This window comes from Coregonus lavaretus (assembly GCF_964263955.1).
Source record: "Coregonus lavaretus genome assembly, chromosome: 4".
Classification (NCBI taxonomy): Eukaryota; Metazoa; Chordata; class Actinopteri; order Salmoniformes; family Salmonidae; genus Coregonus; species Coregonus lavaretus.
The window spans coordinates 62,728,766-62,741,444 of NC_139991.1; the positions used below are offsets into that span (position 1 = coordinate 62,728,766).

General features: G+C 48.3%; 1 protein-coding gene across 1 annotated transcript in view; it reads right to left on the bottom strand.

Moving 5' to 3' along the window:
* Nucleotides 1–12,679, bottom strand: part of LOC311127505 (laminin subunit gamma-3-like) — a gene marked incomplete at both ends in the record, with an annotated part of 68,886 nt that overhangs the window by 24,172 nt on the left and 32,035 nt on the right. Inside the window, 2 exons of the mRNA XM_084159328.1 lie at nucleotides 7,957–8,123; nucleotides 10,339–10,469. Coding sequence (XP_084015454.1) covers nucleotides 7,957–8,123; nucleotides 10,339–10,469 — 298 coding nt within the window. The remainder of the gene's footprint in view (nucleotides 1–7,956; nucleotides 8,124–10,338; nucleotides 10,470–12,679) is intronic.

The following is a 12,679-nucleotide window of genomic DNA, read 5'->3' on the forward strand; positions in this document are numbered from 1 at the left end:
TTGTCCTGTACGCGCAGGGGCTATCGGAGGGGATGAAGGACGAACTCTCCTTCAGGGAGCTGCCTGAGCAACTGGACGGCCTCTTCGACCTCTCTGTGCGGGTGGACAATCGGCGTCGTGAGAGTGCGTATGAGAGAGGCATGATGCAAGGCTTGCCTCCGCGTCACTCTATCAGCCCGGAGGCTTTCCGCCGATTCAGGGAGGAGACGCCTCAGGAGGAGGCTATGCAGCTGGGTGCTGCGCGCTTGTCCCGGATGGAGAGGCAGAGGCATCTGCCCCAGGGACGTTGCCGGTACTGCGGACACGCAGGTCACCACGGCGACTCATGCCTGGAGAAGCCGGGAAAATGGGAGGGCTCGCTGGTATCGGGAGGGGTGCTAGCCGGAACCGAAACCCCAACTCCAGAGACGCCCGGTCTTTTCTCCCCGTCAGGGTTCAGTGGGCCCGCGCTGCGTGTCGGGCGCATGCACTGGTGGATTATGGGGCCGCAGGAAACCTGGAGCCAGTTCCGGTCATGGGCCTGGACGGCGGGCCGTTGGGGTCGGGCTGCTTCACCCAGCACACTGTCCCCATGCATGTCCGGGTGGCGGGGGGGCTATGGGGCTATGGGAGTATATCCAGTTTTTCGTTGTGGACTCTCCGGCGTGTCCCCTCATCCTCGGGCACCCCTGGCTGGTCGCCCACAATCCCTGGATAGACTGGTCCACGGGGCGGTTCATCCTGGAGGGAGGCTCCGCCCCCGTTCTGTTCCGGTCGCCACCGACCACTCATCAGCCCAAACCACCGTCCCAGACCACCTACCAGTCCTCACCTCTTCCCCAGGAGTATTGGGATCTGGGGGAGGGGTTTAGTAAGAGGCGTGCCAAGGGCTTACCTCCTCACAGGCCTTATGACTGAGCTATCGATCTCCTGCCGTGCGCTATGCCCACACGAGGGCAATGGCTTTCCTTGTCCCGGCCGGAGACGTTGGCCATGAGGGACGATCCCATTGTCCCCAACGCCCTGAAGGCTGCCCCAGTTTCGTGGGGAATTAATAGGCTGGTCAGAGCAGCGCTACGGCGGGAGCCCGATCCGGGCGGAGGTCCATCAGATAGGATGTACGTACCCAAGGCTGCGCGCTCGCGACAGCTTCAGTGGGCGTACGTGTCCGACCTCACGTCAGCCTGTGGCAGGGCTGCTCCGACCCCTGCCTATCCCCAAGAGCCCCTATTCCCTGAGCAAGAGAAGGAGGCGGCGGTCCCGTCGGGCCATTCAGAGTGGTCCGGCGAGTCAACCCAGTGACGTACCGCCTGCACCATGCCGGTGCATCCCACAATCTATGTGTCCCTCCTCTAGCCCGTCGCCACCTGTTCTGTTCCCTCGCTGCGCCTTGTTGGAGGGCAGCCGGCTTTTACGGTGGACCGGATCCTATTTCTGGTGGACTGGGAGGGTTATGAGCCGGTGGAGCGGTCTGGGGTGCCCAGGACAGACATTCTGGACCCAGGGCTGATACAGCATTCCGTCGTTCCGCTGAGGTGAACGGCTAGGGCCGTTCAACGGTTACAGGAGTGGGTCGCAGTTCCGGAGCGACCCACTAGGTGTCATCCGCCGACAACCTGAGGCACCTCCTCACTCACAGTCGGGACTAATTATCTGCCTATTGGTGTCACCTGTGGCTATCTGATTCACCTGTGTATTTATGCCCTCACTTCCCTGTATTCCCTTGCTCAGTTTTCTCTGCTAGTTCCTTGATATAAAGCAGTACGTATCAGTGTCGGATCACATGACGTTACAGGTACTCGAGAAGTGTTCTCCCTGTGTCATTGTGTTTTTTCCAGTCAGAGTTAGTGTTTCGTATTGTTTGCTGTCCGCCTGTTTTTTGGAGACCTATGTGCTCCTCATTTGTTCTCGTGTATAGTCCGTTGTTTTGTATCCTGGCTTTGGGACCACCAGTAAAGATCCTTGTTTCACCATCCCTGCCTACTGCCTGCTGTCTATCCTGCACCGCACCTGGGTCACACCTCACACCAACCCACACAAAGTTGTCATGGGGAAGAACATTCTTTACCAGGCACCATAGTATTAATTCCATTCTATAAACATTTGATCCCTAAAAAAGTAACAATATTAATTTTAACCCATCAGTTTGTAAACGTACACTTCCAGTCCAAAGTTTGGACACACCTACTCATTCAAGGGTTTTCCTTTATTTTTTAAATTTTTTAAATTGTAGAATAATAGTGAAGACCTCAAAACTATGAAATGACACATACTGAATCATGTGGTAACCCAAAAAGTGTTAAACAAATCAAAATATATTTTATATTAGAGATTCTTCAAATAGCCACCCTTTGCCTTGATGACAGCTTTGCACACTCTTGGCATTCTCAGTCAGTAGCCTTTTGGACACATGGGTACTGGGTAGGCTACTTGATAGGCATTGAGTTGGACAGCTAACTGGTTGTTTGTTGAATGAACATCCTCTGATCAATCCATCACTGTGTCTCATATTTTACATTACAAAATGACTGTGTTATTATTATGATATTACAGCTGTTATGATCTGCACATTTCAGTGATGAATAGCCAGTCCTATACTTTGCACCTTGTCATCTATTTATCACTCTATGGACATGGGCATCTGTAAATGATCCAAAATGTTGTGACATATCATTTGACTACTTGGCTGCTGTGTCAGAACATTTTGTTGCAAAATAATTTCATAGGATAGCCTAGCTACATGATCTAAAATGCTGAATATTGATTACTATGCCACCAGTTCAGCGAGTGGTTCCCCCAATGATGTCACAGAGCAATTGACAGAAATCCAACTGCTTTTCAGAATGTCTCTGCAAATGCACATATAAAGTTGTGTTATTTTTTGAATGAGGTGAAATTAGATTACTGTTGGTTGTGAATAGGCTACTGGGTGGATGTTGAGTTGTTTTGTAACAGTTGTTTTCCCTGTTAAAATTGTTCATATATACCCTTTAACCTCTTAAGGATCGGACCCTTTTTTTCAATTTTCGCCTAAAATGACATACCCAAATCTAACTGCCTGTAGCTCAGGACTTGAAGCAAAGATATGCATATTCTTGATACCATTTGAAAGGAAACACTTTGAAGTTTGTGGAAATGTGAAATTAATGTAGGAGACTATAACACATTAGATCTGGTAAAAAAAGTAAATAGTAATCATCTTTGAAATGCAAGAGAAAGGCCACAATATAATATTGCAGTTTAGGCGCAATTGAGATCTTGGCCACTAGATGGCATCAGTTTGTGTGCAAAGATTCAGATTGATCCAGTGAAGCATTGCAATACTGAACTATTTTCTATCAAGTCTGCCCAAATGTGTGAATTGGTCAATTGATAGATTTTCAAGTACATAACTATAGAGAACATACAAAAATGATATGGTAATGCAAAATGTAAGTTTACACACTCCCAGGAATGTCATACATGATGGATCATTAGCTTATACACTAACTTTCACACATCTAGATGGCCGGGCGGGGTGGGTGTGGAGCCAGAGACAGCAAGGGTTCAAACTGTACATTTTACATTTACATTTTAGTCATTTAGCAGACGCTCTTATCCAGAGCGACTTACAGTTAGTGAATACATATATATATATTTTTTATACTGGCCCCCCGTGGGAATCGAACCCACAACCCTGGCGTTGCAAACATCATGCTCTATCAACTAAGCTACATCCCTGCCGGCCATTCCCTCCCCTACCCTGGACGACGCTGGGCCAATTGTGCGCCGCCCATGAGTCTCCCGGTCGCGGCCGGCTGCGACAGAGCCTGGATTCGAACCAGGATCTCTAGTGGCACAGTTAGCACTGCGATGCAGTGCCTTAGACCACTGCGCCACTCAGGAGACTTAGGAGAACCCAGTTCCTACATTTGAATATAAAAATGGATTTTATCAAACAAAACTATGCTATATTTTATCTCAGGTGTAAGGGTTAGGGTGAGATGTGACCCAGGTGGGGTGCAGGATATACAGTAGGCAGTAGGCAGAGATGGTGAAACAAGGATCTTTACTGATGGTCCCGAAGCCAAAATACAAAATAACAGACTTATCATGACAAAAGAAAGGCGGAGCAAATAAGTCTCCAAAAACCGGCTGACAGCCAAAATACGAAATACTACCTACGACTGAAACAACTAACGAAACAGGGAGAACACTTCTCAAGTACCTGTACATAGGTCTCCGATCAGACACTGAGTAGTACTGCTGGACATAGAGAAACTAGCAGAGAAACTGAGCAAGGGAACACAGGGAAGTGAAGGCATTAATACACAGGTGAACAGATAGACACAGGCGACACCAATAGGATGATGATTAGTCCAGACTGTGAGTGAGGAGGTGCCTAAGGTAGTCGAAGGATGACACCTAGTGGGTCGCTCCAGAACTGCGACCCCCTCCTGTAACAGTGCACCCCCCCCCGACGAACGGCCACAGCCGTTCGCCTCGGCGACTCCGGGTGGTGGCGACGGAATTTTGTTATCAGCCCTGGGTCCAGAATGGCATGGTGAGGGGAAGTTGCAGGCGGTAGGCCATTGGGTTGACGCGCCGGACCACTGTGAATGGCCCGACGAACCAGGAAGACAGCTTCCTGGACTCCACGCGGAGGGGAAGATCCCGCGTGGAAAGCTACACCCTCTGTGCCGGGCGACTCCTGCAGTTGGCCTGATGTTGAGACCTGACCGAGGCCCGCTTAAGCGCCGCCCGTACCTGCCTCCAGGTGGGGCGACAGTGACTGATGTGGGCCTGGACCGCCGCCTCCTCCTCTTGCTCGGGGAATAGGGGGGGTTGGTACCCGTATTGGCACTTGGAAGGGGGACAGGCCGGTAGACAAGCAGAGAAGGGTGTTGTGGGCATACTCCGCCCATGCCAGTCGCTGACTCCACGTAGCTGGGTTGCTGGAGGCGTAGCACCTCAGCACCCCCTCCAGATCCTGGTTGACGCGCTCCGTAGCGCTGCTCTGAACAGCCTATCAATTCCCTACGAAACTAGGGCAGCAAACAGAGTGTTGGGGACAATGAGGTCGTCCTTCTCCACCATGTCCACGCGGTCGAACTGCCGGGAGAGCACGTCAGGCTTGGAGTTCTTCGACCCCGGATGGTATGAGATGGTGAACCGGAACCTGGTGAAGAACAACGCCCACCTGGCCTGGCACGAGTTGAGCCTCTTGGCCCCCTGAATGTAGGCTAAGTTCTTGTGGTCAGTCCATACGACTAATGGATGGGCGGCCCCCTCTAGCCAATGCCTCCACTCCCCCAGGGCGAGCTTGACCGCTAGCAGCTCACGGTTCCCAACGTCGTAATTCCACTCCACCGGGGACAGCCAATGGGAGAAAAACGCGCTGGGGTGAGTCTTACCATCCATGAGGAACCACTGTGACAGGATTGCTCCCACCGCAACGTCTGAAGCATCCACCTCCACAATGAACGGCAGGGACGGATCAGGATGCCCGAAGACCGGGGCCGATGTAAAGCGCCGCTTAAGAAAATCAAATGCGTTCAACCGTCCTGTATATGGGACACCGATCCCGTAGAGGTTCAAGATGATCATGAGTGATAATGTGTCTGACTGCAAATAGATTGAGTCTGCCTGAGTCATTACACATGTATTCAAGGCAGGTGGCTCAGGTGCACTGATTAAGATGGATTCCTAACTAGGTAGTGGATAGTATGTTAAATAAGACACTTTTGTCTGCTAAGTAACTTTGTAATAACCAGAAGGATGTTGTGACAACATAAATATAAACAACTGTGTGTGCCTATGTGTCTGTGTATATTTTGCTCAACTCTCTCTCTCTCTCTCTCTCTCTCTCTCTCTCTCTCTCTCTCTCTCTCTCTCTCTCTCTCTCTCTCTCTCTCTCTCTCTCTCTCTCTCTCTCTCTCTCTCTCTCTGTCTCTCTCTCTCTCGGCAGAGAAAAGACACCCGTTGTCAATTACAGTGTGTGCGTTCTGACAAGCAGGGCCATATGGTACTGGTTCCAGACACATGCCTTACGCGGCAGAGTGGAGAGAGAGAGAGCTCGGCCCAGCAAGCTGCGGCAAAATGTGTTTCTATCTCGCCGGAAAACGGAGCGTGGAATTACAATACACAGAGCATTCATTTAGATTCCTCTCGTTCTTTCACATTCAGTGCTTCTTTTCTTTTTTGTATAAGTTATATTTATTTAATAATATATTCACTTTTCGTATACAGTACAGTGCGGCTGCATACGGCAGTCTATTTAAAAAGCCATCTTGTTGGTACAGAGACTCAGGCTGCCTCCCAAATTGCACCCTATTCCCTACATAGTGCAATACGTTTGACCATAGCCCTATGGGCCCTGGTCAAAGGTAGTACACTATATAGGGAACAGGGTGCTGTTTGGAACACAGCCGGAATGTAATTAAAACAAGCTTGTTGCTTAATAGAATCAAGCATAAAAACAATTAACGAGGTCTCTCCTTTATGGGTTTATCAGTCCAACCAATTACAATTCCTCCTCAGCAGTGTTCAAAATAACCTTTCACTGCTCAGTGCACAGCGCCATAAGCCTGAACCGCACTGATATTCGCACTTGCACTAATTTACACACACACACACACACACACACACACACACACACACACACACACACACACACACACACACACACACACACACACACACACACACACAGGCATGTACACATATACATTTACACACACACACACACACACACACACATGCAGCAGGTTGATGTTTATTGTCATGAATCTTGCCCTGGAGGCAGAAGTGAGCGATTTCTTCTAGATGGGCCAGCTACAAAGTCTAAATTGTGTATATTAGAAAAATTCATGAAATAACATGTAAAGTTAGGGTTAACAGTGTGGGTAAGGTTAGGGTTAAGGTTAGGTTTAAAATCGGAATTTATGACTTTGTGGCTGTGCCAGCTAGTGACCACTCTGCAGAGCTGCCTCCAGAACAAGATTCATGACAATAAATGCCAACCTACGCACACACACACACACACACACACACAAACACACACACACACACACACACACACACACACACACACACACACACACACACAAGGACGCTTAGACATGCATGCATGGATGGACAGTACACATGTGCACGTGGAATTCATCTTCATTATGCTACACCAACATCTTATATGTTACATTTACATATGATACGTTCAATATCATTACAGTAGGTATGCTTTGTAAATACAGTGTTATAGGGTTACTGTACATCAACATTCAGCTGTCCTCCCTCCAACTCTACTCTAGCCTACTCCCAGGGTACAGCTGTCCTCCCTCCAACACTCTTATAGCCTACTCCCAGCGTTCAGCTGTGCTCGCTCCAACTCTTCTATAGCTAACTCTCCTATAGCCTACTCAGAGGGTTCAGTTGTCCTCCCTCCAACTCTCCTATAGCCTACTCCCAGGGTTCCGCTCTCCCACCAACTCTCCTATAACCTACTCCCAGGTTTCATTTATCCTCACTCCTACTTTCCTATAGCCTTCTCCCAGGGTTCAGCTATCCTCACTCCAACTTTCCTATAGCCTACTCCCAGGGTTCAGCTGTCCTCCCTCCAACTCTCCTATAACCTACTCCTAGGGTTCAGCTGTCCTCCCTCCAACTCTCCTATAGCCTACTCCCAGGGTTCAGCTCTCCCACCAACTCTCCTATAACCTACTCCCAGGTTTCAGCTATCCTCACTCCAACTTTCCTATAGCCTACTCTCAGTGTTCAGCTGTTCTCCCTCCAACTCTCCTATAGCCTACTCCCAGGGTTCAGCTGTTCTCCATCCAGCTCTCCTACAGCCTTCTCCCAGGGTTCTTAGTACAAATCCCCATGTACTCACTCATACTTTATGTACTCCTAAAGGAACTTGGCTGCAATACTCACTCATACACTACCCCAACTATAAACCTCCCCAGGGGTGACTGAACTGAACCAATCTCCATTACTCACTCATACACTGGTTGGCAGAGTCTCCGGTGGCCCTGGCCCAAGGCCTGTCCTGATAGAATGGGTGACACTTCTGGCAGTCCACCCCGACAGTGTGATGCTGGCAGTCACACACCAGATTCCCCAGGTCATCCAACAAACACTCACTGCCATGGCCGTTACACTTACACCTGGGGGATAAAGATGGAGACACACTTGTATGGACACACACTCATATGCACATGAACACACACACACACACACACACACACACACAAACGCACACACACACACACACACACACACACACACACACACACACACACACACACACACACACACACACAGAAGGAAATGAACAGAGAACAGAGAATAGGACAGGTAGGAGATGTAAAATGAGAAAGTATTTTCACTGTCACTTTTCACCTCCTATTACCTATCAGTGGCAGATACAGTACATCGCCTTGGACAACGTGGGGTTTTGTCCCCTTCACACTGCTCTGCTCATCTCCCCTGTCTATCCAACTCTCATCTGAACAAGATATCCCTGAGCATAAACAACTTCCGCTACCAGTCACTGTGTGTGTGTATGTGTGCGTTTGTGTATGTGTGTGTGTGCGTGTGCATGTGAGTTATTGTGCTATATATCAAGTTATACATATCCTTTCCAAACAGTCTAGAAAATACAATTTCCTGTGACTAGAAGTAATTTAAGGATTAAGGATGTATTGCCAATAGCTGTTAGCTGAGGCCCTATCTTTACTGTGACACGCTGAGGATGATAGTGTCTGATTCTCCTTGTTGTGTCCCAACTGACACCGTATTCCCTATATAGTAAATTACTTTTGACTAGAGCTCTTTACGGCCCTGGTAAAATGTAGTGCACGAAATAGGGCGCCATTTGGGATGCACCCTCTGTCATTGGCTCTGTATAGGGCCTTTCTGTGAGGGAAGAGGGGGGCTCATCACTGCGCCTGTCACTGTCAGATTTAACCAGCTGTCCCAGATCCAGGCTCTTTATGCTAACGGCTCCGAATCAGTTATTTCTGTTTCTGTTGTTGTTGTTGTTGTGACATGGAAGTAGTTAGTAAGAAAGTGAAAATTGCCCCCAATCACCAACTCAGATGTCTCTAGTAGTAAACTCTGAGGTAATCTTGACAACCGCAATAATGAATATGGCACAGAAAATAGCTCATATAGCAGCTCAGTAGTCCGTCAGTTCTGGACCATTTCTTTTTACTATTTTGAGTTACTATACTACACTAGTTGACAATTTAAACCAACACATTGACATACCCTGACACTTATTGTCTCCATTCATAATATTCAGTGTGGGAATTGGCCAACTGACAAGTGCTAGCACTGCTATGGCCAATCCAACAAGCTAGGCTGACTAAGCAAGCCCAACAAGTTGTCAGCTTGCCCCCCTTCATTCCCTCAGGTGTCATGGTGACATTGTTGGGTCATTTGTCAGATTGTCACCCCTCGCTGTGATCATAAACACTTATGACAGGTGTCAGATCCTGTTGAAGCAGTGGGTGAAGGCTTCATCTCAACTACTTAATAAGGTTCATGTTATTGTGCTGTGCCCATGGACATCCTGTCTGTGCTGAACGCTTCCTGTTGTCCCATCTCGTTACTGTGAGGAATAAGCCCAGGGACCAGCAGACATGTGTTCAAATACTATTTGAAATCGTTAAAATACTTGGAGTGTTTGCTCTGGTCTACCCGGAGTGCTAGATGTGCCAGGCTTGCCGTTTTGGAATGATTTCAAATAGTATTTGAACCCAGGTCTGGGGACCAGGGACAGAGCAGGGACAGTGATAGAAAAGACACAGGACAGAGGAGGATGATGTGGCTCTGTTCTGTTTAGGGGGGAACTTGGTAGGCAGGGGGAGGGAGAGTGTTCTATTTATTAGTCTTACAATCTACTGTCCAGGACCATAGAGGGCTTGTGTTGAGTTAGACTATTTGTTATGTAAAAAGGATACAGAGAGGGAGGAAGTGTGGAGAAGCGTTTTATTATCTGTTTTATTATCTATAAAATGGGGCACTATTCCAAGCTGGGTTGTTGTTTCCTATTCGAGTCTCTCTGAGAAATGAGCAAAGACAAAGATAAATCAAAGCAAACAGGCTTCTGTTCTTCTCTCCCTCTGTTCTTCTCTCCCTCTGTTCTTCTCTCCCTCTCTTCTTCTCTCCCTCTCTTCTTCTCTCCCTCTCTTCTTCTCTTCCTCGCTTCTTCTCTCCCTCTCTTCTTCTCTCCCTCTGTTCTTCTCTCCCTCTCTTCTTCTCTCCCTCGCTTCTTCTCTCCCTTTCTTCTTCTCTCCCTCTCTTCTTCTCTCCCTCTCTTCTTCTCTCCCTCTCTTCTTCTTTCCCTCTCTCTCTCAGATGTCAGGTGTGTGTTACCTAGCGCCTACGGAGAAATCGGAGATGGCGTAGAAGTAGGATCGCAACACCTTGGCGTCCTTGAAGAACTCATCTCCGAACGTGTTGAGCCTGTCCAGAGAGATGAGCAGGTCGGTGGCTGTCACCCACTCCTAAAGGAAGAGACAGAGACAAGGAGAGGGGGATGAGGAGGAGGGGATGGAGGGATGGTGGCTGTCAGCTACTCCTACAGAGCGGGACAGAGAAGAGAGGGACATGAGGAGGAGGGGATGGAGGGGTTGGAGGGAAGGGATGGGTTGAGTTGGAGAACAAAAGGAAAGGTAAAGACAGATTCAGGTTTGGTCAAAAGGTTGAGGAAGAACAGGATGGGAGAGAAAGGGGGAGAGAGAGAAAGATGGAAAGTACATGGGAGTCAAGAGAAAGAGACACGTAAAGAGGGGTAGAGCAGGGTGTGACTGTGAAAGAGATATAATAGAAGAATGAAATAAGAAAAGGAGGATACATAGAGAGGAAATGAGCAGAAGAGATAAAGAGATAACATAAACTAGAGAGGAGACTTGGTCCAGGGTTCCCAGACTCTTTCATTATAATGGATAACGTTTTAGCAGCACACAAATATGATGCCAGCTATAGTATATGAATCTGAATGCACCATGGATGAGCTGAATTGGAACAGTTAAATAGAATAGAATGTGAGAGGTGGAGACGAAGCAAGGGAGGGGAGATGGAAGAAAGAGGGAAAGACAAAGGATAAAGGTAAACAGAAGTGAGAGAGAGTGGGAGGAAGATGAAACAGGGTCAGGTGAGGAGAGAACAGAAGGAGAACAGATGGAAAAAGGGAATATTTCTCTCCTCTCCTCACAACTTTAAAACAAATAGAGTATAGAAACATTGTGTCTTTCACTTGGCTTGTTGTGTTGTGTTTTCTGTACACACTCCCCTGAGGGGTGTTTGATGTAGGGGAGTAGGGGAATGAGAGGAACGGGAGGAGAGCGGAGAGGATAGGCCTCAGACTAACAACATGTGGAACAGTTAGGTACATGTACTGTACTGCCTGTCTCAAGAGCTACTGGCTAGAATACCGTACCAAGGCCTAGGGGAATTGGGTAACACCATGTATGATGTTGCTTCTTATTTCATATAGTTAGCCTATATGACTACATATATGAGAACATGTAACAACTCTTGACTTCAAGAAAAAGAAAAGTAGGGGTTTTTCTCTATAGCAAGATGGAAACATAGTAAAGACTAATTAAGTCTACAATATTGTTTTCAAACACTATATTTAAATTAACTTAAACTATTAGTTGGACAAGTTAATGTAAAATGCAACCTATAATTGTCCTCTCGAGTTAGTCTTCCTCCATCAAAAAGCTTCACAACTTGTTTGTGTGATCTATCACTGTGTATATACAGTGCCTTGCAAAAGTGTTCATCCCTGTCACGCCCTGGCTCTGGGGACTCTGAAATGTTGAGCCAGGGTGTGTAGTTTCTGTGTTATATTTTCTATGTTGATGTTCTAGATCGTTTAGATCTTTGTTGGCCAGGGTGGTTCCCAATCAGAGGCAGCTGTATCTCGTTGTCTCTGATTGGGGACCATACTTAGGCAGCCTGTTTGGCACTAGTCGGTGTGGGATCTTGTTCCGTAAAGGTTTGTTTTGTGTAACCTAGGACTTCACGTATCGTTTGTTTGTTGTTTTGTGTCGTGTTCAGTACGTTAATAAAAATGTACGCTTATCACGCTGCGCCTTGGTCCGTATCTTCCGTTAACGATCGTGACAGAAGATCCCACCAAAAGAGGACCAAGCAGCGTGCCCAGGAGGAGAAGATAGCGATGTCTCAGGTGGGCAAATGGTGGTCATGGGAGGAGATATTCGCGGGGAAAGGGCCATGGGCAAAGGTAAATGCCCAGGCAGGAGAGGAGAAACGACGCCAACCGTGCCGACGACGGACACGCGAGAGGCAACCCCAATAATTTTTTTTTGGGGGGGCACACGGCGTGGACGACGGGGCAGCAGGAGGCAGCTACAGGGCGAATCTGCAGACTAGGAGAGGAGGCCACCAGGTTACGGGGGCTATTGGTCCAGAGGGAGCAGGAGTTAATTGGTCGGAGGGAGGAGCTACAAGAGGCGTTAAGGGAGAGGGAGAGTGTAGAGGCACGGCGAGAGGAACTGGTTAGGCAGCAGAAGGAGCGGAGGTTTATAAGGAAACCCAGTCCCGCTCCTCGCACCAAGCAAGTGGTGTGTGTCACCAGTCCGGTCCGGCCCGTTCCTGATCCCCGCACTAAGCCAGTGGTGCGTGTTCCCAGTACGGCCCGACCCATTCCTGTTTCCCGCACAAGGCCAGTGGTGTGTGTTCGCAA